Genomic DNA, 27,500 nt, shown 5'->3' with positions numbered 1-27,500 from the left:
CCCTAGCCGTCCCTGCTCCCTCCGCCCTTTGGTGGTAGGTGGATCCAAAGGAGGGATGGGGGCAAAAGGTTTGATTTGTGTGCGGCGGTGGAGGGGGGCCTGTGATCTGCTCCCGTTCCAGCCCAACTGCGGTTCAAAGGGGCTGCCTGACTCTTCATTGTGACCCCGCCGCCGCCCCGAGGCGTCCCGGACAATCAAGGGCAAAGGGAACAGGAAGCCGAACCAGTTTCTGAGACGAGTTGTCTCGTGTGCTTCCCTACCCCCAACGCACCTCAGCCTTCTGGATGGAAGGGGGGCGCTCCCGTCCTGGGCCCTTCTCTTCCCTAGCCCAGCTGAGCCTCTGCCCTCCCCCCTGCCAGCAGCAGATGGTGCCTGGGTTCCCGCTGCCAACCTTGCTAGGCGGTGCCAACCTCAGGCCTGGCAGACAACGAGAAGAGGCTCTCTTGGCTGGCCAGGGTGACCCTCCCCCACTCGCCATCAAGCTCAAGACCCTCAGCCGGCCTCATTCCAGCGGACCACCCCAGGTTGCCTCTCTCTGTTCCGCTCCCAGGTCCCTAAACTCCTCGTCTCCTTCAGCTCCCTTTCCCACACCTTCCGGCTCCCGGCCACCTGCCACCGTGACCGGGGCCGGTACATTTGCATATTTACATATGCAAATAATAACATTTGCATACGGCACACCACAGGGGCGGCTCCGCGTGAGCTGGTTAGCTGTCTGCCCCGCGCCCTCTCTCTCTCTACCTGTCGCTAAGGGCTGGGGCGGGGGCCGCGCGGGAGGGGTTAGGCCCCCCGGTCTCGCTAGCTCAGTTCCCGGAGGATTTGAGTAAGTGTTGCCATGGAGACGGCACGCACCCCACCCCCTCCCAGACCGAGGGTCTGGAGCTTGGTGTCTCCAGTTCTCTCCTCTCCCCCCAACCCCTCCCATCCCATCCCTCGCATTTCAACCGAGATCTTGCATCGCCCCCTGGCGGCCTACCTCGGAACTGAGCCAGGTTCCCGAAAATGGCAATGGGCTGCCCACGGCGAAATCGCTCTGAGCTCTAGGGAGCTACCCTGCTACTGGATCCTGCTCCCAGCGGCAGGGGCGCGGGGACCGTGACCTCAGTCCGACTCTCTTCATTGACGACAGAGGCCTTGCCGAGCGGACGCGTCTATCTCCCCACCTCGCGCCAGCCTCAGCCCAGGTGGGTCTCGGGTTACTCGATGGTAGTGAGGGGAGACTGCTGGGGGAGAGTCTCCACCCCTTTGGAGGCCTTCTCCTCCCTCTCCCCTCGGCCCCCAGTTAAACAGCAAACTTTTCTTAACTTTTGTCAAAACTTTAATAAATTCGCAATATTCGATGGTTCGTCTCAACCCCCCACCCCTCCCGTCTCCCTAATTGAGACGCATTCTTTCTACCCCCACCCCCCCACCCCAGATTTGGGAAAAAAAGGCTGGGCCTGAGGGTTACGAGTGAGGCTGCTCCAGGCACCAAGAATCCGACGCCCTCGGCGGGGGAGGGGGACGGGAACCAGTCCCTTCCCGGAAGCCCTGTCATGTTTCGGTGGCCTTCCCAGCCCTCCCCAACCCAGCCATATAGTTGCTTTCGCCCATTTTCTCCCCAACCTCCACTGGGCCTGCCCAGAATGGGGTTTGGGTATCTCCCACTGGCAGGCGTCAGCACGCCTAAATCTCCTCCAGAAAGTCGGTGGGGAACAGCCCCACCTTGCGGCCGGTGTAGACCTTGACGTAGCCGCCGGCTTCATCGCCTTTCTGCACCACAATCTAAAGGATTAAAGGACGAGGGAGAAGAGAAAATGGAAGAGCTGAGCAAGGGAGCCCAGAGCCATGGAGGCCCAATCTAGTCCCATGAATGAGTTACGATCTGCAAGGAGTGTAGTTGGCAGAGGAGCCTCTGGGCCTGGCTTTGAGTTGGGGCACCAGAGCTACCTGGTCCTTCTTGAGAGTGATCTGCCCTATCTCGCGGTTCCCCACGAAGGATCTCGTTACGCGGTGCACACGCTCTCCAGCCCGGACCCGAATGATGAAGTTTGGAGGGAAAAATCCAACCTTCTCCCCTATTTTCCCCTAGAGGAGATGGTAGGAAAAATTAATCTAACAGTCTCAAGCTCTAAACTCAACCCCGGTCCTATCTGAGCCTCAGCCATCTCTTACCCGCCACCACTCCTCGTTGGAGTCATCAATGACTGTGATCTTCTCTCCAGGCCTGGGACAGGAAGGAAGCGGCCTCTGAGATTTAGGGATCTTACACATTCCGTCCCTTGGCTGTGCCCAGGTCCAGCCCCAAATAGGTTCCACGCCCTGAGTCCCCCCTTTTCCTTTCCCATAGGGAGCTGGGCTCTCCGCTCTCCACTCCCAGTACACCCCCACCCCAATTCTAAGGTCTCTCACGGGAAATCCAGATCGTCCTTCTCCAGGGCTTTGAATCGATAGAGAGCCACAAAGTAATGAGACTGCTGGAAGCCAGGCTGCTTGTGCTGAGGGTGAAAGGGGGTGAAGAGTCTCAGGGCTCCTCTGTCCCACACCGAGGGGCAGGAGGCCAAGGCAGGGACATTTTCCAGACACACTACATTCCACCTCTCTTCTGTGTCCCTGAACTGAGAGGAATGTGTTGGTCATGTGTATGGGTGAGGTGGTGAAGAAGGCAGATTAAGGACTGGAACCCATGGAATACGTGTGAGAGCTGTCAGACCTGGGCTGGGGAGAGGACCGGGGTCCCCTTAGGGAGAAAAGATTCTCACTTTGTCATCAGGTGTCTTCTTTTCAGCTTTCTTATCCCCTTCAGGGTTTCCTAGAATGGGAAACACCAACAAATTGTCTCTGGCTTTTGGACGGTAGCCCTCACTCCCTTACCTTTCTGTTCCAGGGCCTCTTATCTCCAAACCTGGCATGCCCTTTGGCTCTCCATCCCTGGGGCCACGACTGAGCCCCAACCCTCCTCCATCTCAATGGATGGAGGTGGGTGTTACTCACCATCCTGGGGTTTGCCTTCCTCTGATCTGGCAGACTCTGGCTCCTCTTCCATCATGGCCGCTAGAGACTGGAGAGGGCACCAGCATTAGGAAGGTGGCTGTCTCGAAAACCCACATTGCCCTGGCTGTCAAGTCAGTCCAGAGAACTACGGAATAGGATCTCAGGTTTGGAAGGAGCCTTGGAGGAAGTATCTAGCCAACCACCTGCCTACTGCACGGATTTGCTCTGAAACATCCTACTAGGTTACCACCTAAATTGTGCTTGAATGTAGGTGACAGGAAGCTCACTATCTTGCAAAAATCCACGTCCTTTACGTAATGTCTGCTTTTCAAAATATTACAGTGTGTAAGAGAAAAACAGGCAGCACAATTTTTGTAATTCAAGACAATAGAACCTGAGTGGGCTAGCCTCTCTGGAAGCAGTCACATCACACTGATAGTGCCTTAGAAGTCATGGCTCACGCCACAGAAATCCCTAATTTGCACCTAACCTCCATATCAACTACTTTGAGGCCAGATCTCTAGTTGTGTTTTTGTGCAGTTGATTTTTTTTTTTTGATCTAAGAACAGTTAGGTACTTTTTCCTTACAAAAATTTTGGATTCTTAGTTCTTGGTCTTTCTTCTAGTCTGTAAGGTTTTTGAATATATAATTCAGTGTATAAGTTTTCCCTCAGAGGTTTCCTACAAACTTCATGGGACATATCATTTATATCTTCATTTGTAGCAGTGAGAAAAACGTCCGTAGGTGAGAACCAAGGACTAAAGCATGTCAAAAAGCATCAGAAACCTCCCTATAGTTGGAAGCTCCCTAAAGGACCAGGATCCTTTGGGTGCTATCATTCAATTAATTTTACAAATCCATCTAACTGTGATCATTATCCACATTAGTCCATCCTTGTTGTCCAGAAAGATATAAAGATATCCTTGCTGAGCTGAACACAAGTCTGTTGTATTACCAATCTAGGAAATGAAAGCGCTCTTGGCCACAAGCTTTGTGTCTCAGTTTCCTCCTCTTTAGGATAGATGAGTCAGAACAGATTGTCTTCACGGGCCCACACAGGGTTCTAGAATGGCATGACAAGTTCTCCTTCCCAAATCCAAAAGAATAGATCACTTCTGTTGCCTGGCAATGCCAGAGGCCTAGGTCCTAGCCTTTAGTTGAATTACGGTGGTTAATCTGACAAGTTCAGAAGGGAGTTTCTAGAGTAAACACATGCTGGAAGGAGATGCTAAACTGAGGCCCTTTAAAATTGCACACAGAAATTTGTCTGTTGGGTTATGTGCAGTTTTAGGGGAAAAGGATCCCTACTCTTGTCAGCTTTCCAGAGAGGAGACAGGACCTGCTCACTGGGGTCTCTGGAGCAGATCTCAGTGGGAAGATTGGGTGCTCACATTTTTCTTATCTGCCTGTCCCTTCTTCCGTTCTTTGTTTGCCATGATCACCCCAGTGCGAAGAGTTTCAAACACAGGGTCATTGCGATTGGCAGAAGCTAGTTGGATTGGGAGAAGAAAAGAGAAATTAGTGGGGAGGCAGAAAAAGGCTTGGAGGAAAGAGAGACCATCTAAGTAAGGGAGAGATGGGACTGAGTAATAGATACCCGAGTGTGTGTGTTTAGAATTAGAAAAGTGTTAGCTGGGTATACCTAGGTCATCAATTTATAAAGAACTCTAAAGACATCACTGGAAATATGATGGAGAAAAATATTTACCAGGACTCCTTCCAGGCCGAGCATTATATGTTGTTAGAAAGACAACTCAACCAGTAAGTTGCTTGGGAGCTGGGGAATGCTCAGAATCATTCTTTTCTAGGAGAGTGGGTCCTTTGTGTAACTTTTGGCTTTTATTCCTCTGAGTGGCATGTGCAAGCTGGGGTACTACCAGCAGTGGGTTCTTCTTTTTTTCCATCCATGCTCCTCACAGAGAGTTCAGCCTCTTCTTCAGATAAAGGGTGAGCAAATTATCAGTGACTACATTTTTAAAGGGTGACAAATTATGAATCTTCCCAGGATGCCCACAGCTTTTGATCTGGCCCTGAGTCTGGCATTATTTTGTAATAAGGAGATGAGGAGAGTGTAGTTCATGGTTACAAATGGTCTTGCATAGAAAGAGCACAGAGTTTGATAGAAAGAGCACAGAGTTTGAAGTCAGGCAGATGAAAGGTTCGGTCTTGGTTCTATCTCTTCCTTACCGTACAGAGCTAAATCTTATCTCCCCCAGTCATAAAACATGGGAATACTGACTTTGTATTCAAGATGGCTAAAACACTAGATTGAGTGAAAACGATGGGAAATAGAATCTGTTTCAGAATTTGGCTTCCAAAGCTGGAGACAGTGCTGAAACCACCTCTAGGCTTTCCCACTCCCTCAGGTTCCGTATGGGGCACTTACAGAGATCTTTGACACAAGCGTACTGCTGGTTGCTGTAGAGTGGAGAGCTATAGGCCCGATGGAAACCAGGGGGCTGTAGGATTGGACAGGAGACAACATTAGAGATACAAGGCAGGACCCAGAACCCCGTCTCTCCCACAGGTGTTTGCCCCTTCTTGGAGTGAAAGATGGGCTGAGGAAGAAAAAGCAGGGAAGTGGGTGGGATGACTTGAGGGACTGGCAGAGGAGGAAGCTGGCCATATGTCCCCTCCCTTCTACCTTCTTGCTCCCAGAGCCTACTCACGATCTTGCCGAAGCATCTCTGCATCTCCACGTAGGACTGACAGTGTTCGTGGATGTTGGTTTTGCAGTTCTTACAGCGAAGCCCAAATTTGTTGTTGACTTGGGAGATGGAGAGAATACTGGGTGAGGTTCCTGATTTCCCTCCCCCTTTGAATGGCTGCTGCTACTCTAGCTCTCAGGTCCCTTTTCTGTCTGGGAGCCAACACTGTCTGTAAGTATTTTCTTAGAGCCAGATCTTGCCACAGCCTATCTGATAAGACAAATACTTCTCTCCTAAACCCTTCCCCCACCCCTGCCTTCAACAGCACACTCTCCACTTCCCTTCGTGACTCACGCACAATCATCCGGGCACAGACATCACAGAACTTGGGCTTCTTGAAGAAATGATCTTTGAATTTGTGAGGTTTATCATTAACAAGCTTAGGAGGCTCTGGGGGTGGCTCCTCCTCCTCCTCCTCTTCTTCCTCCTCTTCCTCATAGATGTAGTAGATGGGCCCACCTCCAGCTCCCACTGCCTCCCCATTGGCCTGGGGCTCTGGGGGAAGCTCCATCTCCTTTGTCCCTGTAGACTCCTTCCTGAATAACTGTTTCAGCCGCTGTAGCTGAGGGAGGGAGATCCAGTGTTGAAAGAACTGTCTTGCTTTCTAGAGTAGGTAAGGCTGAGGCTATCTATACATTTTTCTACCTGGGACAAGGGCCACACTCCAGGATTGGGGGGTGTGGGGGCTGCGGGGGCTGTCGAGCATTTTAACAGTAAGTGAGATTTTAATATATACAAGTGAGATCAATTCAAACATTTTTCTTCAAGAGCTGCAGGGGCTCCCCAGCTCCTCACACCCCGTGGTCAGAGGCCCAGACTCACCCTACCCTTCCGAGTCTCTGATGGAAAAGAGGAGGACTCCAGCACCTCTTTTTCTGTCATCCTGCAAGAAGTTGGACCCACCGTGAAATCTCATCCCCAGCTGCCATTCTTCCCTCCCTTATTCCTGTCTCTTGTAGTAGGGTGGTCCTTGAAGGGGAGTCTTTGTGAGAAATTTGGTTAAAAAGAGATCCTTTCACAAGGTTTATGAGCAGGGAGGGCCAGAGAAAAGCCCAGCAGACTAAAGAACTTCCCAACTAGCTCCTCAAACCAGTAAGCATCCTTCTGCCCTGAGGGACAACCCAAGTTTACAGCCCCAAGGCTGCATGGTTTCCAGATTTTCCTACAGATACTTTGTTTCTCCTGGAAACCTGGGGCAACAGAAATGTTACACACACACCTTCCTAGATCCTCTTTCAAGAGGTTTAATGTGTGTGTCCACAAGCATGCAAGTATAGGGATGGGCTGAGGACAGTTGTTCTCCAGCTCTCTTGTGAGCCCTGGGGGCCCAGTGCCTAGTTCCCAGCCTGCCTCAGGCTTCAGCTATTTTAAGTTTTCAGAGTAATATGAGCCTTTCCTTCCCTTACTGCTCCATTCTCCTGCTCCCACCCTCACCCCACCCTCCAATCCTAGCTCTTATCCTTGAGTAGTATAATAAATGCACTCCTAAAACCCAAACTAATCACGAACAAGGAGGGAAATGCAGAAGCTGAATAGACTATGGATTGGGGAAGCTTGAGTGAGCAATCCTGGAAATGGAAAGAGGATGAAGAGGCAACTTACGTTTGGGATTCCCTAAGTCAGTTCACAGCCTGCAGAGGAAAGAGGGAGCCCCTGTGATCTTGATGGTGGTGCTGGGGGAGGACTGGTCGTCTTCCTTGGGGGCTAAGCCCCCCCAGTACCCTCTGTACTCACACCGGCTACCCAGACGGTGTTTGTAGACCTCCTAGCCTCTTGCCTTAGTGTCAGAGCTGAAATGACAGGGCTAGAGGAAAGTGGACAGCTGAGCGACACAGCTGACACAGAGAAATTGGACACGGGGAGGGCTGGACCCTAACTCCTCCCACCCCGCTGAGTGCTGTTGCCTAGTGTTTCATCTATGGTGTGCAGGTCAGAACTGGCTAAATTCAGGAAGGCACAGTGTCCATACTGCATACTCATGTGGATGAATTTTTTTTTTTTTTTGGTTGCTCCATATGGCTCGTGGGATCTTAGTTCCCTGACTAGGAATTGAACCTGGGCCCAGTGAAAGCTCAGAGTCCTAACCACTGGACTGCCAAGGAATTCCCTCATGAGAGTGACTTTAAATAACTAAAGGTAAAGATGAATTATAAACAGCCTTTTTCATCCCTTTATCCCAAGGTCCAAACACCTCCCTCGTTCTACTCTCTCTGCAATCTTAGCTTTCAGCCTCTTAGCCACTGTCTTCTTGTGTTTTTTTATACCCTCAAGCACTGATCTAGCCTCCAATCTTTAGGAAGGTGCTTGGAAACTGGTGAAGGAAGGAAAATTTGAATTTTCAGAACTCCTCAAAATCAGCTGATTGCTTTTCTATCCATGGGAAGCTGGAAGAATACCTTGCTGCTATTCTGTGAGGGAGTGAAGAACATGTGGTACTGCTTTGCTCCCTCTAGTAGCCCTCAGAGATATCTGTCTCCTATTCCTCTAAAATCTTGTCCTCGGGGTGAACAGAATTCTGAAAAGCTATTTTAAAAAGCCAGGCTGGGACTTCCATTTGAGAGGTTCTGGGGGAGTGAGGGTCTAATGATCACACAGAGATTGTTCTGATAATGCTGGACAGAAAGCAACAGCTGTCACACAGGGAGTCTTTGTCATCTGTAAGTAATGTGTCCTTTCCCATCTGCAAACTCTTGGAGGTAGGATGGCCAAGCCTCAAGCTTCCTTCATCATTCTGACTCCCTGATTCCATCTCCTTCCTCTGCTGCCCTGGCATATGAACCAAGGGGTCAAATAGATATCTGGCAGTCTTATCTTGCAGGGATGCAGCCTTTTCCTAGTCTGAGCTATGACATGGTTGAAAGAGGAGATACTCCCATCTCGAGGACAGTAATTTGGAGACGGTAATGTCATGTTGCTTTATCCTGTGTGTCTGCAAAAAGTAAAGGAACTTCAGAGAAGGCTGGCTAGAGACACTGCTATCCAGACCCCAGGGATTTCCACGGCAAGTGCTATGTCAATTCTACCTGCTGCTCTGTTTTCTTTAAGGGGAGGGTGATATTGAGAAGGGGCTGCTGGATGGTTCTGGGTCAACAGGCTCTTTAACGGCACTGGCCTGACTGGCTGAACAACAGGGTTAGCTTTGTGAAGACCGTGGAGCTCTATCTTATGGGCTCGTGACTTCTGTTCTTCACCTTTCTTCAGTTGCGCAGGACAGGGACTGCTAAGCACACCTGGACAGTATGACATCTTGGCACAGCACGTTCAACTGATACAGCTTTTATTTTAAGAAACATGCAATCCTGTTCCTATCAGGTAGAACCCAGCTCTCTGGCTTTGGAGTTAAAGAAAGGCCCAAGTCCTCCATCCCTGAAGAGTTTTCAGAAGATGAGATGGGCAGATATGAGGCCAGCATCTTGACCCAATTTTGACCTCACTCACACCCCTCTGGCTTAGCTACCAGAACCCTAAATGAATATCACAGAATTAACAGGGTGGAAGGAACCTGGAGGTCACCTAGTTAGTCTAAGCCTCTTATTTTACTGGTAAGAACTCAGAGGTCCAGTGTCTAGAGTGATGTGCTTGATAAACCACAGTTCGTGGCAGAGTCCTGTCAGAGACCCAGCCATCTATCAGAATCACTTGTTAAGGAGGATGGGATGCAGGGGACTGTGTTAGGCAGATATGTGTGCATATGCCAGAGAAAGCCATCCAGCCCACACCAAACCCATCCAGCCCCCATCCACACCAGGGTGGCAACAGAAAACAGGGACTGATGTCCAGTGACAGATTTTTTTTTTTTATATTTAAAAACAAAATCAACCTCCCCCCAAAGAACCCCCCAACAAACAAAAAATCAGATTAAATAAAATTTACAGTGAATATACCCAGCAAACATCTGTATGTGCAATTAAATACTGTGTCTGTTACTGCGGCACAAACCTCAAACAAACAATATACAAGTGTTCTGGGGGGGGTGGGGGTGGAAGGAGGCCCAAGTTTAAACTCTGTGGGGTTTGGAGAGACAAGATGGGGTGAGAGAAAGGGGAAATCAATTTTGTTTTTCTTAATTCTGTCCATATAAATATATTCATAAAGACCAAAAAAGAAAAGGGACCTTGGGATGGTAAGGAAATAGGAGAACAGGGGAGTGTGGGACACTCCCAATTCTACCTGACCAAAAAATATGAATTAATTTCATGGTGAGAGAAGAGATAAAAAATGATAGAAGAGGATGGGAAGAGAGGGAAGCGGACATGGGCCAACCAGGGAAACGGAGGGACCCTTGGCAGGGGAGTGAGAAAGTCCAGTGCAGTGTGAGTGTCTGTCTCCATCTTCATCCCCACTGTCTTAGGCTCCAGTTTAGTGTCTGCCTGTAGACCTTATCTTACTTTCTGCCTCTGTCTGTGGTCTGACAGGACCTCTTGGCTCCCTCCACCCTGCCCCCACCCCTGCCATGCTGGTCCCTTCTCTTCTCCATTTATTGGGAGCTGGCTCGCTCCAGGATCCTCAGGTCATAGTTCTTTTTGGCCACTCGAAGTTTGAAGCGACTCACGGAGTTGTTGAGGCGAAGGGAGGCATTTTGAGCAGCCAGGGGGCTGGGGAACACAGCCACAATGGTATACAAGGCAGCAAGGTCTGCGTGGCGGCCATTCTCAGCAGTCCCACCGTTGTCCCCCCCACCCCCACCAGGCAGCCCCTGAGCATCCTTGAGCCACTGGATCTTGGCGCCGGACATGGCAAGCTGAGTGAAGAGTTTGTCTGCCTCGGTACGGGTGATGCCCTCCGGGAGATCTGTCACCTCCAGTACCCGTCCCAGAACTGGAAGGGGAGGAGAGAGGACACGGTTGTGAGAGGTGCACAGTAGGCAGGACTGGACAGTGGCCTGGCCAAGGAGGATCTAGTTGACTAAGTCTGTATACAATGCCCTCAAAAGCCCAGCCTTTCTCACTCAGTCCTTTCCTTCCTTCCCACATCAACCCAACTCCCCACAGTTCAGACTCTGATCAGGGCCAACTAGGAGACACAAAGAACCTTTCTCTTCTCTTAGCTTAGAGATGTAGCAAGAAGAGACTGGGAATCAGAATGCCAGAGTTAAGATCTGGAAACCTATACCTTAGTTCTTGCATGGGATGCCATCACCATGAAGGAAGTATGGCTTTTGGTGATGTTCGTTCACAAAGTTAACAGCTCAATCTGAAATATGTTCCATTTCCTTCCCAGAGGCTGGCCCAGGTAGATTCCTCTTCCTTATCATCTAGGGACGTCAGTTTCCCTTCCTTTTCTTGTTTAGCAAATTGCTTCAAACAGGGGAAACATCAAGAGATCTTGTATGCCTAGTATGGAAGGCCTGCAGGAGGAGAGCTACTCCCTCATGTTCTAGTATCAAGCCCTCCTAAACTGGGTCTAGGCCTACCAGAGATAGATATTCTAGATCAGGACCACTTCCACAAGATTCTGCTAATAGCAGGCTCAGCAAACTTCATCACTGTGTTATCCCCAATTTTTACTCTCATCTTCCCCAAGACCTGGAATGGCTTGGTAAGGAGGACCGAGACACAAGTCCTCCAGCTTCTCCTTGCTCTTGATACAAAAAGGTCCTCTTCTGACTCCCCACTGACCCTAAGCTGGCCTTTCTCACCATCCTGGACCGGTAATGCAGAGCTGGAGGGTTAAGTTCTTCTTGTAGGGCTTCAGCATCCTATCACTCACCAACATCTGTTGTCCCCAGGTCAGTGGAGGCAGATTTGAGTGCTTGTCTCTTGCTCCGGTTTCCATGCTTCAATCCGCTCTGTCCCTTCAACATTTGAAAGATAACTCTCATTCCAGGTAAACAATATTGACTGCCTTGCATCCCAGTCTGTCTGAGAGATTAAGGAACAGTATTGCAGCCCTGAGGATCCCACCCTATCAGGCAGTCAGATTGGCCAGAGAGCAGCCAGTGAGAAATAAAGAGCCCCTCCCTACTGGCACTGGGAAGGGGTGAGGATGAGCACGGGAGCGGGGTACAGGATCCTTCTGCTTCGCCCACTCTCTCTGGGTTGTCTCCCTTGTCCACCCAGCTGGTTGAGGTGATGGCTCAGAAGCAGGGGCCTGGCTGAGAAGGAGATCCCAGTGGCCCTGAGGCTGACGGGAGACACCTTACCTGGTGCACCGTATAAGCTGACTGGCCATGGAGCAAGGGAGGGCAGAGGGACAGATTGTACTGTAACGGCTGGCCCAAGAGGGAGTAGCGACCATCACCTAGGCAGGAAGCACAGATGGTTTTCCGGGAGTCTGAGCTATTTGTTATGACTTCTGTAAGACTTCATGGGCCTTTGGAGATGGACTGCAACAATGCATACTATTCCTACTTTTTCTTTGACAGGAGTGCCCATGTCACTGATTAAGCGTTGTCTTTCTTCCTAACCCCTTTGGTTCGCAGTTGTGTCTTGGACAAAAGGGGTTATCAGGTCCCCTCATCTTTGAAGAAGGGCTCTGTTCATTGAAGGCAAAAGGCCCTGGAGGAAACCTACAGACTGTTACAACTGTCTTTTATTTCTCATACGGTTGCTTCTCACCCTAAACCCAGGGCTCAAGTTTCTGACTTACATGAGAGGCAATACAGTGTAGTAGACAAGAAAAGAGACCTGTAGCCAGACTATATTCAAATTCTGTCTCTGTTACTGAAGATGGGATGCTGGGTATGTTCTTCTCTCATCAGCACTGGTGCGGTTAAATGATTATAAGATATAGCACCTACGTGTTACCTATTATTGGTGACAAATACTGTATTTCACAGCACTCTGGAAGTTTTAAACCATATTCTCATCTTATTCTTATACTGCTTTTGATAGCCAAGGCAGAAAGCAGATAAGATTATTTCCATTTTACATGTGATTAACCTCATTTTATATATTAGAAAACTGAGGTCTGGTTCTAAGTAACATGGTAACATACTCAGCTTCCCAAAATTAGTTAGTGGTAGAACTAGAATTTGAACTCAAGTTTTTTTTTTTTACTTTTTAAGAAATTGAGTTATTTCTGAAATAAAATATTGGCTGTATGCTTTAAAGCTATAAAACTCTAATTCTTGTAAATTCTTGGTTAAAAATTTGACTGTGCTTATTAAAATGGTCATCTATGTTCTGCACTTGAGATTTGTGAAAAATAAAGTTTCTGTGGGAAGGTGACCTCTGGTTTCCTGATCATAGGAGGGAGGTGGTCGTCTGGGGCTTGGTGGCTTGGGACTAGTTTCCTTGGTCCACACACCCCAGGCTGGAGGAAGGGGCCACATCCCCCACCTGCCCAGGTGAAGGGAGTAGGACTCCCACAAGCTGGGTGGCATTCTCAACAGACTCATATAACTTGTGATTCTGATTGAAAGAACAGCAGAAGATGCTCCCTCCTCGTCTCCGACAGTCATAGCTGAGCCCTCCTTTGGTGTCCACCAGGGAATAGACAACAATGAGCAGCTGTTCTAAGCTTCTGTCACGGTAAGTTGGGGGTGAACCCAAGTCTTTTCACTCAAATCCAGCATTCCCTTTTCTAAAACCATACTGTTTCTGACACACCCCATATTCCTAGCCCTCAGACTGATGGGTTAAACTCTTCGCTTTTCATTAGAAAGTTCAGGGAACTTCTTTTCCCTGGCTCACAGTCTCTGGGGACTTGGAAAGAAATACTGACTACATAAAGGAGATCTAGAGTTAAGGTAACTATGGGCAGCACTAAAGAGGGCCGTGTTTTCGGCCTAAAGGGACATTAAAGGAGGAGCTGACTTCCACGAACTGGATGGCCAGCCACAGTGATTCTCTGTCTGTTGCTACCCTCCTGATCTCCCCACTTGGGAATGGGATGCAAAGGGTGAATCTGACAGCTGACAGCAGCCCACCTTACTGAACCCTTACCCTGTGCGGGACCTCCAGGCCGGGGAAACTGCGTGAGGACAGGCAGGGGACTGAGTCCTGTGCAGACGTTGCTGAGGCTGGTGACAGGAGAGGGTGCTGGAGATTGAGTAGGAGACGTGACAGGGCTGCTGCTCATCTGTGTGCTGGCCTGTGGGAGAGAGCGGAGTACACATCACATATACACCAGACCCTGCCCTCTGGATTACTCCTACAGCTTGGCTTAAAAGTTACCTCTCTCAGGAAACTTCTCTTGCTGAACTCTGTCAAAGTCAGAGTGCGCCTTCAAACTGGCCCCTGAGTGCCTAATTAGTTGGAATTATTTTAATATTCACTTCCTGACAACCTGTTTTAAGTATTCCCTTAGCATTTTTAAGCATGCGTCCTATCTGCCACCTTAGGTCTTAGGTTCCTTGAAAGAAGATGCTTCTTCCTCGCTTTCCTGTGTTTTTTCTGAAAAGTGCCCAGGGTAAAAGAGCGCACAAATAAAAGAGGCTGCGTGGTCAATGGCAAAGATTGCTGCCTGAAAAGAATCTGGTCACCTCTCTGCCAAGATAAAGCTGGGTTGCAGGACTCACCTGGGGGCTACTCTCAGGATTATACAAGTCTCCAGGTTTCTGACCCCGCTGGTCCATGCTGTAATATTTACAGTGACTCCACTGGACCATGGATGGGTTCTGGGGAGGCTGGGGTCCATTAGGGACATTCAGCTGCATGACCACCACACCCGGTCCAGAAGGTGACACTCCTGAGTGGCAGGAAAAAAAGGAGTTGGTTGTGAATTCAAACTACATTTTAGCCTGTCAGCTAACCCTGAGTGGGAAAGTCAGTAAGCAAATCCACCTACTGGCTTCAGGGTCACTTAAACTGTGTCCTGCCAGGAATCTGAGACAGTTGCTGATTTGGTTTCTGACTCTCTCTCCTCAAACCAGTGGAAGTTTGAGGGGAAGATGCCAATGCTCTCCTGGCCTTCACCTGGTTGAGGGGTACTTTGGTAGGCTCGGCCGAAAACTGCTCCGTTCTTACATAGTTAGGTATTACCAAATGCCCAGATCAGATTGCTCAAACGTCTGGGCATGGGACAGGTCCCAGTCTGGAGCTTGGGCCAGGGCTGCAGGCATGTGCAGGCTTTTCTGGTAATGGCTGTAGATAAGTCAGTGATCTCTGGTTGTTCTGGAGAAGATAAATGTGCACAGCTTCACTAAGCCAGATCCAGGACATTAATTCTTGGGCAAGGATAGGGTGAGTTGGAACACTTCAAGTAGAGGGAATGGCATAAGAGATATATGTCACATTCAGGAAATGACAAATAATTCAAGGTGTTAAGGAAGGCCCAGGAGCTATGTAGGGGAAGTACTAGGGGATGAGATACATCTCTTCATTTATTCAGCGAACATTTATGGAACATTTACCAGTACCAGTTCCTATGCCAGGCACTGGGTATACAACAAGAAAAAAACTGGTCTCTACCCCAATGGAATGAACAGTCTATTAGAGAGTTGGACATTAAACAAATAGCTGGTGTCAAGAATTTGAAGCACATTCAGGTAAGGGTTGTATCCCAGAGGTGTTGGTAACAGGACTTGTGCTTCAGAGCGCTAACCCTAGTGGCCAAATGTAAGATGGATGAAGGGAGGGGGAGACTAGTGACTGGAAGACTAGTTAGAAGTCTACTGAAACAGAACAAAGTAGTTATGAATTAGAGCAGTGACAGCAGGAATGAGTGGGAGGGTGAGACCCTCTGAAGATTTTACTGACTGGATGCAGCCGTGGGGTTTTAGTCCAGGCAACCATGGATGTAGTCTCACCCTCTCATAGGCTGGGTGAAGGAAAGGGCTCACTGAGGAGGAATACTAAGTCCTGAATCTTCCTCATGGTGAAAAGCAAGGTAAGGGGTCAGGAAGAAGCAGTCTGATGGACAGTTCCTGCTGGGAGAGATGGGCAGGAGCTCCGCTTCCCCACAGGGGACTGTCGAGTGTGAGGTTTGCTCTTGACCCACAGCCTGTATTCCTGAGGATGGACAGGGTGAGTTCATGTGTGTGTGTGGTGGCAGAGATATGGGGCTGGGGGTCGCTAGATCGAAAACCTGCTGCAGCGCTGCTGTCTTCATGGCTCAGTGCTCTGGGGCTGCCACTGCCGCCACCATCACACTGCTTCCTGTGACAGGAAATGTTGCAGCCTCTGCCCTGGGCACCAGTCATGCTGGGAAGTGAGCGTGATTGCTTTTCTCAGGTAGCATCGGTCAAAGGAAAGGAAAAGAAGTGGGGGAGGTCTGACAATAGCTCAGGAGACACAGCATCTGTTGTATCCTATTCCCCAATTTGTGCTCCTCCCCCATCCTCCAGGGTTCATCTAATCAGAGAGTACAAACACCCAGAAGCACAGGCTCACATCTTCCCTTCCCCTGCCAGAGGGAACAGGGTATTTATCAACACAGCCTGTGGAAGAGCCATAGGAAAACTGCACAGTGGTGAAGTGTCATGCATTTAACAACTCCCCCTTTACTTCAGTTGCTCTGGGCACTGTATCTCCCATCCTAGGAGCCCCACCTGCGCCTATGTCCTTTAGCCACAAAACTGCAACTGACTTTCTTCAAATACCTCACTGCTGAGGGGGCCAACGCAAAAATAATCAAATCCACAGCTTTTCTGGAAGGCAACATATAACCTAAGACCTAAGCCTAATGCCCTGGGCCAGGAAAGGGTAGAGGATGTGTGAATGTGTGGGGTATGGGCACAAGCAAGGCAGTAGATGCTCTTTATAATGCCAACATGTAGCCATAAGGAGCTATTAGGGGTCTAAAGTGGAGGGGGGAAGAGAACAAAGTCCTCATATTATTTTCTCTGATCCTAGCAAAAACAAACGCAGGGTTCTCAGTCGCAGCCTTATTCCTGAGCCCTCCCCCGCTGGCCGGGAGCGTTGTTCCTTCACTCAGCCGAGGACAGAGAGCACTACTCTGCTGATGAGCTGATTTTCATGCTTCTCATCCTCAAGCCAGAAGCAGGTGGCATCCATTAGCAGCTGAACTGTGGCCACTTCTTAATGCACATGGCAAAAAACTGCCCAAATCTCCCAAAACAAAACCCCCCACGGCACTGCCCAGTGACAGCACTTCTATCTTATCAGGCTGGGGGACGGAGCCTGGGTTAGAGTAGGAAGTGGGAGAAGGGAATTGAATAAGGAAATCAATTTCATCTTGAAAGCTCTGAAAAGAGAGGGGACGTGTGAATGGCTTTTTAAGTGGCATCGTTAAACCTGGGCAGAAAGGTCGATTGGGCAGAGCAAAACCCATAAATATAAACAGATGACATTTATGTCTGGCAGAAGTGGTTTTTGTTTAGTTGTTGTTTTTTTTTTTTAAACACTGAGGTAGAAAACTGATAAGGCTTCTTCTTTACCACCTGGAATGAAATCTATGGAAAGGAATGTCCAGAGAAATAAAATCCCTCAGGCATCTTTCCCAAATTACAGGATATAATCCTACAGTATCTTCCTCTTTTTCCTTTTTTTGGTGGGGAAGAGGGTTATCTTCAGGAAGTGGGGAGAGAAAAGAGTTATCTCCGCTTTGGAAAGCCCTCAGCTACAGAATGAGCCAGTAAGTATGTGGGAAGCTATTTCTGTATGTACCTCACTCTGGCCACGCTGCTGTGTCACTGTGAGTTGAGAGTCTGTGCATAGGTTTCACTGCCATTTCATGTCTGAGTGCATCTTCCCAAGACAAGCTTGCAGAAACCTCAAAGGACCTGCAAGTCATTATTTTAATGGGGAGAAAACTATTTCCTAGGGTTATAGTTCTATCTAAAATCACAGTGGAGGAATTAAGGTCCAGGCCTGGGGGCAAACTGGGCAACAACAAAAATGTATTAATAAACCAGAACAGTTGCTCCAGGAACAGTCAATCTTAATCCCTGCCTTTATTTTTGGAAAACTGACCATGCTGCTACATGGGAGAAGGGCGGGTGACTGTCCTCTAAAGGTGACATAGCAGCCCTTGTGGGCAATGCTGGCCTTCTAGCTTTCCAGTAAAGGGCAAACTGGAAAGGAAGACAAAAGAAGCACTTTTCCTTTTCTTCCACTTCCTCTTAAGATTCCCATGACCTGGGATTGAAGATTTTTAAGATCAATGATATGGTGAATAGGTCTCTTAGATGATGTGGGTGGAAGAGGGTCATCATCTAGGAAAAGTACAAGGGGTCAGTCGGAAGCCTAGGTCAATGAGGGTGGCTAGAAAGAAAGGAAATATATTAGAAAATTCTAAAGCAGCAAGGAAATTAGATGATGAAGAGGGTTTTTTCTATTTCTATTAATTTGGGGAAGAGCCTAGATTATCCCCTTCCAATTCCAGTCCAGGTCTCTAGTGCCAACTTTCAGAACCAATAGCTGTTTCAGTTTACTTATCATTAGGTCCACAGTAGGTACTGCAAAATTATTTTCACTTGATTTGTTTCTAATTCAAAGACGATGTATTTGTATATGAACAGACATAAATGCAGAGACCCAGTAGATATACTGATATACTACTAAGGATTTACACAGAAATTCACATACAACTATACCCATATGCACACGCACACACTTAACAAACAGGAGAGAAAATGCCCTGCGGTATCAAGCACCACCACAGGCTACAGCAGTTCTTGGAGCTAGTTTCCATCATTTCCATACCCCACTGGGAATTTCAAGGTCAGCTGCCCCTGGCGGACACTAGGAGATACAGCTGGAGAGACCAACAATGGAGTAAAGGGTAGTAAGGGTTGTTGAATTTTAAAACCTCAGCCTGTAAGAAAGAGATCCATGGTTGGTCTGGATAAAGGTATAAGTCATTACTCCTTGAAGTTAAGAATTGATCAGGTCTTGTGAGCAAGACTGATTCTGGAATCTATTCTACAACACCCAACATAGAATACAGAAAATCTTATGTGAAACATCCCATTTCCAAAATATGAAAAACTGGCAAAATACCTTATCTCACCAGAAGAGGGCACTCTGACGTTCCCACTGTAGAGCAGAATGAGGAGGGCTGGAGGCTACCTTAAGACCCCCTCCCCTCCAGAACCCCGAAGTCAATTTAAATCCCTGAAGTCAATTTAAATGCAGTGCAATGATATGTCAGGGTAGGGTGAAAGGGAAACAGCAGTTGTTCTTGGTATATGGAGGGGCACGGGTTCTAGGCAAAGACAGACAAGCTGTGTGGCATTAAGTGTATTCACCTGGGATAACCAGCCCCTCCAAAGAAGGCCTTTTTACTTCCATTGCAGGGAAAGGAACAGAGTACAGAAACCTGTTGAAAATGTGTCAGAGGATGTAGCAGGGGTTACAGAAAGTGAAAAGACCCAAGTTCAAGCTTTAGGATTGTGACCTTACACAAAATTTATCCCTCTTTTGAGTCTTACATTTTCTCTTCACAAAGTTGTGGAGAGAATTAAAAGGACACAATGTATGTGAGTACAAATGAAAAATTGCTAAACAAATCTAAGATACAATTTTAAAAGCATTTTATCAGCCTCCCTCACACTCCCAAGAGAAAAGAAAAGCTATTTACAGGAAGAATGAGTGCAAGAGACAGAGATATAAGCACTTTATGTCATAAAGGCATGTGAGTCGTAATCCCGTCGTAGTGCTGAATTCAGCACAGAGAGGAAGAAACAAAGAAGGAGAGAGAAAGGAAACAAAGAACCCAATTGACATGTGGTTCCCCAGGGGTAGGGATCAGGCAAACGACCTCACCTCTTGAGGGGGTTAATTTCAACACCTCTGGAAAACACTAGCCAGCCAGGACTTTGGTCTTTCCTCCGGATGAAGTCACAGCTGGGGACAGAGCCAGTCCCTGAACTTTTTCTGCCCTAACCAGTTCTAGAGCACAAGTCCTTCAGCAGTGTTTTGCTCTCACCAGTGCCCAAGACCCCTCCATTCTTTATGCTCTTACCTGAGTACTGCTGTGGCATCTGTGGTGGACTGCATGGAGAGGGGGACTGAGGCATCTGGTACTGCTCAGAGCCAGGAGGCTGCAGAAACCCCACAGAAGGGCTGGGGAGATGGAGAAGAGGGGAGTGGTAAAGCGGTAGAGGGAGGAACACAGCTCCTGGCAGACAGCTGTTGCCTCCTGGGCCTCCCCTGTGGGAAGTCAAGGCAGCTCCAAGCCATTCCCAGACCAATTTGCCATGCAATTTCTAAAATCATTCATCAGTTCAAAGTTAATTATATATATTTGTACTTGATCATCTTTCAATTAGGAAGCTGCTAATCAGCGCTACAGATGGAATGTTAGTAACACATGCTCTTCCCAACAGTGTAGAAACACCAAATAGACAACTCATGCGAGTACATGAGCACGTGTACACACATACACAAATTACACACACTCTCTCTGTCTCTTTGTCTGTCTCTCTGTCTCCTGCTCTCAGAAACACAACAGAGACGCAAAGAGTGCCAGAAACAGACACACAGGGCTAGAGTGCTAGCGAGAGATGGGTAAAAAAACAACTAAGGAGATTCAGGATATTTTCTTAATGGCAAGCACAGATCATCAATTAAAGAAAAACAGGGGAAAATCTCACAAAATTCAAGACACATTAAAAAAAAAAAAAGACAGAAATAAACATATGTGCACTGAGAGAGACACAGAAATACACCGACGTAGGCCCAGACTTGCGTTCTAGTCCCAGCTCTGCCTCTACTAGCTAGATGTATGACTCTGAGTAAGTTTCTTAATATCCCTAGCTGGAATTTCCTCATTTATAGAAGGGCAAAAAATAAACCAAGGGGAGTGGATTAGATTTATCTAAGATAAACTTCTATTTCTAAAATTATATTCATTATACTAAGATATACAAGCTTCCCTGGTGGCTCAGTGCTAAAGAACCCACCCATCAATGCAGCAGATGCAGGTTTGATCCCTGGGTCGGGAAGATCCCCTGGAATAGGAAATGACAACCCACTCCAGTATTCCTGCCTGGGAAATTCCACAGACAGAGGAGCCTGGCAGGCTACAGTCCACGGGGTCGCAAAGAGTTGGACACGACTTAGCAACTAAACAACAACAACATACTAAGATACATAAACAGACTTATAGAGACAACACCTCAGATTCATCCATGGCTACAGAGGTACATGGGAAAATTTACATATGTATACACCAAACTGCTTCATAATAAGCAGTCTCTATTTCATAGTTTAGAAAAACAAAAATTGGGGGAAATTATAAAGTCTGTTTCTGAAGCAGGAATTTTTTTCCTGCTAATGAATTCTTATGCAAATATCAAATTAACAAGGAGAAAGAACTCCCTCATGTTCTACCTGCTTTGGGGTACCCCTGATCTTTTAAAAAAATAAACATTTATTTGACTGCACCAAGTCTTAGTTAAGGCATGTGGATCTAGTTCCCTGACCAGGGATAGAACCCAGACCCCCTGCACTGGGAGCACTGAGTCTTAGCCACTGGAGCACCCGGGAAGTCCCTACCCCTGGGATCTTTACCCCTGCCTTTCTTTTCCAGTGGAATAAAAAACATGGTGCAACAGCTGCTAAAGGTCTGTGGGAGATGTGCCCTGTCTCTCTGGGAGCCCTCACCTTGTACCATTCTGCTGAGCTGGAGGGATCATGCTGTAATACACTGGAACACCTCCTGCTGGGAGGGCCCCCTGCACAGATTGGCTTGCAGGGACCAGCATGGGTTGCTGGAAAGGCGGCTGGACCACATTTTGTGAGTCATTACCCACTGGGACCTGGGTGAAGACAAGAAGAGAATGACCACTTTTACTCGCAATGAAGTCATCCAAAGAACAGCTTAGTCATCACTGGACAGGGACACTCTAACCTCCTTCCCTACCTTTAGAGATCGTCTTACTCTTCTCACCTAAAGGAAACGCCTAGTGCTACCTCCATTTCCCTTCTCCAAACATCACCTTTGGGCATCTGATGTACAGGAAGGAGCCTAATTTCCTCTAGATCCTACTTTTCTGGGCATATACTCATTTGCATGGTATAAAGACCACACAAAATAAAGACTCTTCTCAGACTCTCTGGACCTTCTTTCAGAGGAAGAAAACCTAAAAGTGCTAGAGGTAAAGTGAACAGTGTTTTAGTGTTCGAGTTGTCAGACTCGAGGACAGATGTGGGAACTGTCCTCCTTTTCCTCGTCCTGAGGACTGGGTGGTTTCCCCATTCAGAATGCACCCACTTGGTAAGAAGGCAGTGGAGTGTACTGAACCACCAGGCCTTGCATCTGGCCCCCCATGCCGCTCCTCTGGTTGCTGAGCAGGCCCTGGTTCTGTGGCTGCTGGACCCCAATCATGCCTTGGTAAGCCGCCTGCTGCTGGTTAGGCATCATGGGCTGTAAACCTAGGGACAGGCAAAGCAGAGAAGACGTCAGCATAGCCTCAACAATGTTTAGGAGTAATTTTCCTTCTTTTTTGGAGATCACAGGTTCCTCTTTAGGACCCTAACCATTCCGGCCACTACTCCCCTTCCCCACCGCTTTTTAAACAGGGAAAGTAATTCTCTCCCAGTTGCTGTCCTTCCCTTACTTGCTGCCTCCTTACATCAGCAGTTCCTCTTACCAGGCTGCTGGGATGGCTGAGGCAGCTGCTGACCACGCTGGGGGCTGTAGGCCACCGGGTGAGACAGAGGTCGGTATTGCTGGTTGGAGTTGGGATACTGTCCAGGGGAATAGTAAGACACCTGGATCTATGGTGAGAGGAAACAGATGCATGAGAAGGTCCCTCAAATTCATCCCCCAACATCCTCTAACTATTAAACACATCACAGTCCATTCCAGAAGTCTATAAACAGAAATATTTTGGGTCTGCAATTGCAGCATTAGTGTACAAGTTTGAAACAGAAGAGGAAGGACCTGTGTTATTTGATAGATGTTTCTGACTAGAAAGACAATTCTCAAGAGAAAGGTGGGGAAACGGAGGTGGGTAGCGGACAGGTATCTCTTCTGATCTGTCTAAACTAGAGGAAAAAAGAAGGTTTATAATACTGGATAAATTGAATTCATGATTTAGACTGGAAACCCAAACCACTTACCTGTTGAGGGGGCTGCATGTAGCCCTGGGGTGGCAGGACTTGCTGAGTAGGTGGTGCATGGCTAGAGGTGGAATAGTTGGAAGTAGGGAGGGGCTGCCCTGTAGAAGCCATGATGAAGCTAGTCTGCTGAGGGTGCTGGGAGATAAGTGGGGGCTGGAACAGAGCTGAGGATGGGTCAGCTGCTTCAGTAGAACCTTGGCGACTAAGGCTCATTTGTCCAAAGGGGTTGCTGAGATCATCTGCCTGTTGAGAGAGTGGGGGAGACCCAAGGACTGAGGTCATATCAAGCCCCAGGTCTTTGGCTTCAACACAGACAGACAGATAGAAATAGTAACCCTTTCTACCGCCTTCCTTCCTTACACCAATTTGGGATATTCCTACCTCTGTGCCCTGGGAGGTACTTTTTAGCCCTAAGCCTCTGTCATGTGGTATTTCAAATTGCTATGAATCGAAAGCTGTTTGAAGCCCAACTCCAGAGCCAGTCTCCCTACCACATATGAGGTAACAATGGCCACTCTGATTATGATCTTCATTAGAATTAGTCCTGGGGAGACGGGAGCAATGACACAACTTCTATATATAGAAAAAACAGGACAAACTAGTGGGGAAAAACAAAGACTATTTAAGTCTTTCCATTTCCTGTCTTCCTCATGCTTCCAACCATGCAAAGGGCCTATATGTTGTCATAAATCTCATTTTTATAATAAAGGACCCAGATAACACCTTGTGTGGATGATTGGTAGGTTCATGTGGCTCCCCAGCTCTGCCTATGCACTGGAAAGACTGGTGGGATCCCAGCTCCTGCTGCTTATCTCCTTACTCCCTCTTGAAGTCATTTCCACCTCTGTTCTCTGACACTTGCCTAGTGTTCTCCTGCCCTTCAGAAACCACTTCCAATTCTCACCTCTGAAAGGAGGCCAGGGTGAGCAGCTGGGCTGGGGAGAGAGACTGACTGACTAATCTGTAACTGCCTTCTCTCTCAGCCTTCATCTTCAAGCAGCAAGGGTGAGGGTGTTCCATCTCTCACTTGTATGGTGACAGGTTAGTCTGTTAACTTTCTCATCTCTTTTGCTCCATGGATAGTAATCAACATACACATACATATACACAAGCAGAGCAGAAGTTCTGCAATGAAACTAGTAGAAACAAAAGATAGTACTTTCCTGTGGTTTCACTCAGTTTTCAGGGATCTGATCTTAGCTATTTTGCTAACTTAGTGGGAAGGAACAGATGACAAGAGCACTGGATTGCAGTTACTACTTTGAGGTTCATATTCTAGAACTTTTCAGTATGGAGCTAAGAGGTGGGAGGAAAGAAGGGATTCTAGTGAAAAAGCAGACAGGTGTGATTAACACAAAAATTGAAAATAGTCAGGGCTCCTATAACCATGACAGAAGTCACCAACTATGAGACAGACCAGATCTTTATAAAGGGTTTGCTGTCAGGGTACAAACAATTTAAACAGTACATGCTATACAACAGAAGAGGGTATTTTTTATGTAAAACAGGGAAACATTTGAAGCTTTAACCAGTGGTACCAGAGAAATCTGCAACTGTGTTTTTATTTTTAAAGGAAATTATAGAGAATCATTCTCTACAGTACAGAATAAACTGGGTTCCTCCAACATGGCCTGGGAGCAGATGAGATGAAGAATGCACATGGCAGAGAGGACGAGGAGCCCAGGTTAGATCAACATCTGATTTTGTTCCCCCCTCCTGAAACTTGGAGGAACTCTATTCTCTGTCTTACATTTAGGCATCTTTGATGCCTGAAGTACTGTGAGGAGGTCATTAGAAATGAAGTATAGTTCAGCCTGTGCCGGCCCCTAAAGAAGAACTATATTCCTAACAATGGTCCTCTAAAAAGCATTAACTTCTTTGCAAGGTTGTCACAGACTGATCCAGACATGCCCATAGACACAGGCCACACACGAACAAGACAAAAAGGGGGAATGGAGTTTATACCATGTTGTACTGCTGGGGCGGAGAGACTGGCAGAAGGACTTGGGGACAGGAGCCTGGAGAGAACTGAACAGGCTGCGGAGAGGGCTGCAGAGCTGGGACTGGCTGTGGACCAGCAGTGAGACATGTGGAAAGGCAAGAGCAAAGGGAGGTATAGGGAGAGGCAGGGGTGGGGGTGAGGGTGAGGCAGAGAAGGGGAAGGAAAGGGGAGGAAGAACAAGGTTAATCATAAAAGAAATTTCACATGAAGAGTAAGGCAGCTGAGCAGGCTGGAGACCAAGTCCAGGACTTGGTCTCTAGCTTTCATATCTTTGACAGGCAATTTCCCCTATCAGTACAGACCCACTGCAGACACTACCCCGTTAGCCACTCAGAACTCTGTAGCTGCTGTATACAATCTCAGGACTCTCAGAGCCAGAGTTTGCCGCCCGATTCTAAACACAGCTTTTTCCCTAAGCATTTTTCCTGGGCACAGGATTCCTGGGGAGCATAACCCTCCTTGAGAAGGGATTCCTGCTTCTGTAGGAAGGGTCATCCAAGGTCTAGCTTGGCTCTCCCAGGCAGGCTCCTGACTTCATACCACAGCTCTCTTGAAGGAGTGCTCATTCACAAGGATCATCTCCCTCCCAAGGGCAGAGAAGGAAAAATAAGCCAGTTCATGTGCTACTTCCTCCTGCTCCATAATTCTTCTGTGCTCCTCCAGGCTGAGAGGGCAGTATTAAAAATGCTCCCATAAGCAAACAGGGAGGGATTTAGGAATAAAATATAAATAGCCTAGTTTTAGCTTTTGTTCTTGGGTTCCTTCACTTGCCTCAAGCAGGAGGACTTGTTTATTAGGAACACGGTGTGTTCTAAACCAACTAATAGGGAGTTATTTTTTTCTCTCTTCTTCCCCTCCAGTCATTTCAATCACCTCATCAGCTCTCCAGTCATAGCTTCTGGAGCCCTATGAAGAGAGGGGGAAATAACACTGATATACACTGCTCATTTACATACACTTATCTCATTACAACCTCACAATTATCTGATAGGGAGATAACGTGTATTTGCAATTAAGATAATAGGGCTCAGAGAAATTAAATCACATACCCAGGATCACACAGCTAATGTGGCAGAGCAAGGGACAGGAACCTAGTTTTGCCTGACATATGTTCTTTCCACTCCACTCCAGCAGTAGGGAAAAGGTAAAGGAAGAAGTCAAACAATTACATAAATATCTTTTTGATTGTATAATTCTCCTTCCTTCTTTCAAATTTAGAGTATTAAGAGTTAGTTGTGGGGGAACCAAGGCATCAATATATATATCTGCCTGCCATATATCTCCTGGGAGACCCTTTCAGAGGGGATTAACAGCTCCAAAGGCAGACAGTCCAGAAATTAGAAGACTCCCAACATGGAGAATACTCCTGATATCTGCACTGAATACAATGTAAGTCATCTTGGAAAAAGTTACCAAGAATCAACTATGTGACCTGAGTGAGATACTGCCACAGCCTTGAAAATAAGCTCTCAGCAACTCTGGCACACCTATTTTCTGTAAGCTGATGACATTCCAAATGTAACTGCTGGCCAACCTGTTCAGCATGAGCTACCTGTGCTGGTAACTTTTAGACCCATTTTCTATGATCCTAATCCATTTCTTCCTCTTGAGGGATGGCCTGCCATATTTCAGGCCTTACATTCTCTGGGGGACAATGGGAGACCTTAGGGACAGTGAAGTGGTAAAATAACTGCCTGTTTTTCCTCATGTTTGTGAGTTTTGGATAAAAAGTGAAGATAGGGATGGAGGTTCAAAAGGGAGGGGATATATGTATACCTATGGCTGATTCATGTTGAGGTTTGACAGAAAACAAAATTCTGTAAAGCAATTATCCTTCAATAAAAAAAAATAAATTAATAAAAAAAAAAAAAAGTGAACAGAAAAGAAACAATGCTCTTCTCTTCGGCATCTCCTGACTGAGGAAGGGAGTGGTAAAGGCAAGCGTTCTCAGTGCTATTTTTAAGTTAATCTACCACTACCCTCAGCCACAGTTCTCCTCTTGGAGAGTCTCAAACTCCAGATAGGGAACTTTGAAGAACCATAGGGAAGCCAAAGACTGGCCCTGAGGGACGTGACTGCCACCTATTGGTGACTTCTGGGCTAGATCATTGCTCTTGGATCCTGACTGGACTCCAGGGAGAGGCTCAGAGGACTCATTTTCATAAGGTCTGCTCTAAGTTAATTGGGCAAAAGGTAGCCACTGGTCCTTTAATCCTCACAATCACTGCCTGGTTTCAAACGTTCTATTGATATGTGATATAGAAGCCTGCTCTAACAGCAGGGGCTGCCAAGAAGGGAAAGAGCATAGTTTACCCAGAACTGTCCCCCAGGCCTGGGGCAAATGCTTGTTGCTACAAAGCTAAAGGTTTTTCTTCAAAAGGAAAACCTTTAGGGTAAGCACAGTGGTGTGCATGTGATCACTTCCTTCATCCCCTGTTACACACCACTGAGAAATGAAACGGTCAGTATTCTGGGGTTTAACGACTTGAGTTTGGAGAGCCACCAGTGTTGAGAGACAGGGGTAAAGAGAAAGGAAGAAAGAAAAAGGCAGGAGGAAGAGGAAGAAAGGGATAAAGAGAAAAGGAGATATATATAGTAGGGTGGCACTGGTATAATATTAGCAGCTACCATGAATGCTTCAGAGACACCAAAATTAACCAGCATAAGATTTTTTACTTTGGAGTTTGTGATCACAATTAAGTGCAAGAATAAATTTCTGAGATCTCTGTACCAAATAATGTTCCTCTTCCCCAATTTACAGGACCTAATCTAGCACTGTACTGCCTGGAGATGATCAGTTGATACCAACAACCAACCCACTGACCCTCATGACTCAAGAAGTACGGAAAGAATCTGAGTAAAAGTTTTGGATTTAGGGCCAGTCACCTGAACATTCTATCTAA

At 47.3% G+C, this 27,500-nt stretch overlaps 2 protein-coding genes and 1 long non-coding RNA gene across 24 annotated transcripts in view; 1 reads left to right on the top strand and 2 right to left on the bottom strand.

Annotated features, from left to right (window-relative positions):
• The first annotated feature begins 862 nt into the window (after positions 1-862).
• LOC148777623 (uncharacterized) lies at positions 863-27,474 on the top strand. Its single transcript, XR_016037612.1, has 3 exons — positions 863-1,184; positions 24,169-24,279; positions 27,359-27,474. It is a non-coding gene; the product is annotated as an uncharacterized LOC148777623 (long non-coding RNA).
• Positions 1,406-7,502, bottom strand: STAC3 (SH3 and cysteine rich domain 3). The gene is made up of 12 exons (XM_055395909.2): positions 7,285-7,502; positions 6,505-6,565; positions 5,977-6,244; positions 5,644-5,741; positions 5,361-5,433; positions 4,366-4,463; positions 2,974-3,040; positions 2,742-2,791; positions 2,392-2,477; positions 2,155-2,206; positions 1,930-2,067; positions 1,406-1,764 (listed from the first exon to the last, which is right to left on the bottom strand). Exons 2-12 carry the CDS (start codon positions 6,562-6,564, stop codon positions 1,666-1,668), a joined length of 1,089 nt encoding a protein of 362 aa, XP_055251884.1. The 5' UTR covers position 6,565; positions 7,285-7,502; the 3' UTR covers positions 1,406-1,665.
• Positions 9,458-27,500, bottom strand: part of R3HDM2 (R3H domain containing 2) — a 160,072-nt gene continuing 142,029 nt past the window's right edge. For 18 of the 22 annotated variants that reach the window (XM_055395897.2, XM_055395885.2, XM_055395899.2 and 15 more), the window contains 11 exons: positions 24,561-24,662; positions 22,596-22,838; positions 22,124-22,250; positions 21,745-21,905; positions 21,135-21,289; positions 19,492-19,592; positions 14,144-14,313; positions 13,569-13,716; positions 11,825-11,922; positions 11,392-11,476; positions 9,458-10,500 (listed from right to left, as the gene is read on the bottom strand). In XM_055395897.2, coding sequence (XP_055251872.1) covers positions 10,160-10,500; positions 11,392-11,476; positions 11,825-11,922; positions 13,569-13,716; positions 14,144-14,313; positions 19,492-19,592; positions 21,135-21,289; positions 21,745-21,905; positions 22,124-22,250; positions 22,596-22,838; positions 24,561-24,662 — 1,731 coding nt within the window. In that variant the 3' untranslated portion in view covers positions 9,458-10,159. The remainder of the gene's footprint in view (positions 10,501-11,391; positions 11,477-11,824; positions 11,923-13,568; positions 13,717-14,143; positions 14,314-19,491; positions 19,593-21,134; positions 21,290-21,744; positions 21,906-22,123; positions 22,251-22,595; positions 22,839-24,560; positions 24,663-27,500) is intronic. The other 4 variants (XM_055395903.2, XM_055395905.2, XM_055395907.2 and 1 more) reach the window with 1 other exon arrangement.

This window comes from Moschus berezovskii, chromosome 6 (assembly GCF_049115385.1).
Source record: "Moschus berezovskii isolate FMDL1 chromosome 6, NW_MosBer_1.0, whole genome shotgun sequence".
NCBI classification, from domain to species: Eukaryota; Metazoa; Chordata; class Mammalia; order Artiodactyla; family Moschidae; genus Moschus; species Moschus berezovskii.
Note: the sequence above shows the minus strand (reverse complement) of the source record. Positions and strands in the feature narration are given on the sequence as shown.

What these genes read in the sequence shown, in the direction of transcription:
- STAC3 (XM_055395909.2), bottom strand. Translation starts at nt 6,564, where the DNA reads ATGACAGAAAAAGAGGTGCTGGAGTCCTCCTCTTTTCCATCAGAGACT. An exon ending in GACAGGCAGATAAGAAAAAT is followed by an intron (nt 3,041 to 4,365) that starts GTGAGCACCCAA and finishes TGCCCTCTCCAG; the next exon opens with TCTCTAGCGGCCATGATGGA. An exon ending in AGAAGACACCTGATGACAAA is followed by an intron (nt 2,478 to 2,741) that starts GTGAGAATCTTT and finishes TTTCACCCTCAG; the next exon opens with CACAAGCAGCCTGGCTTCCA.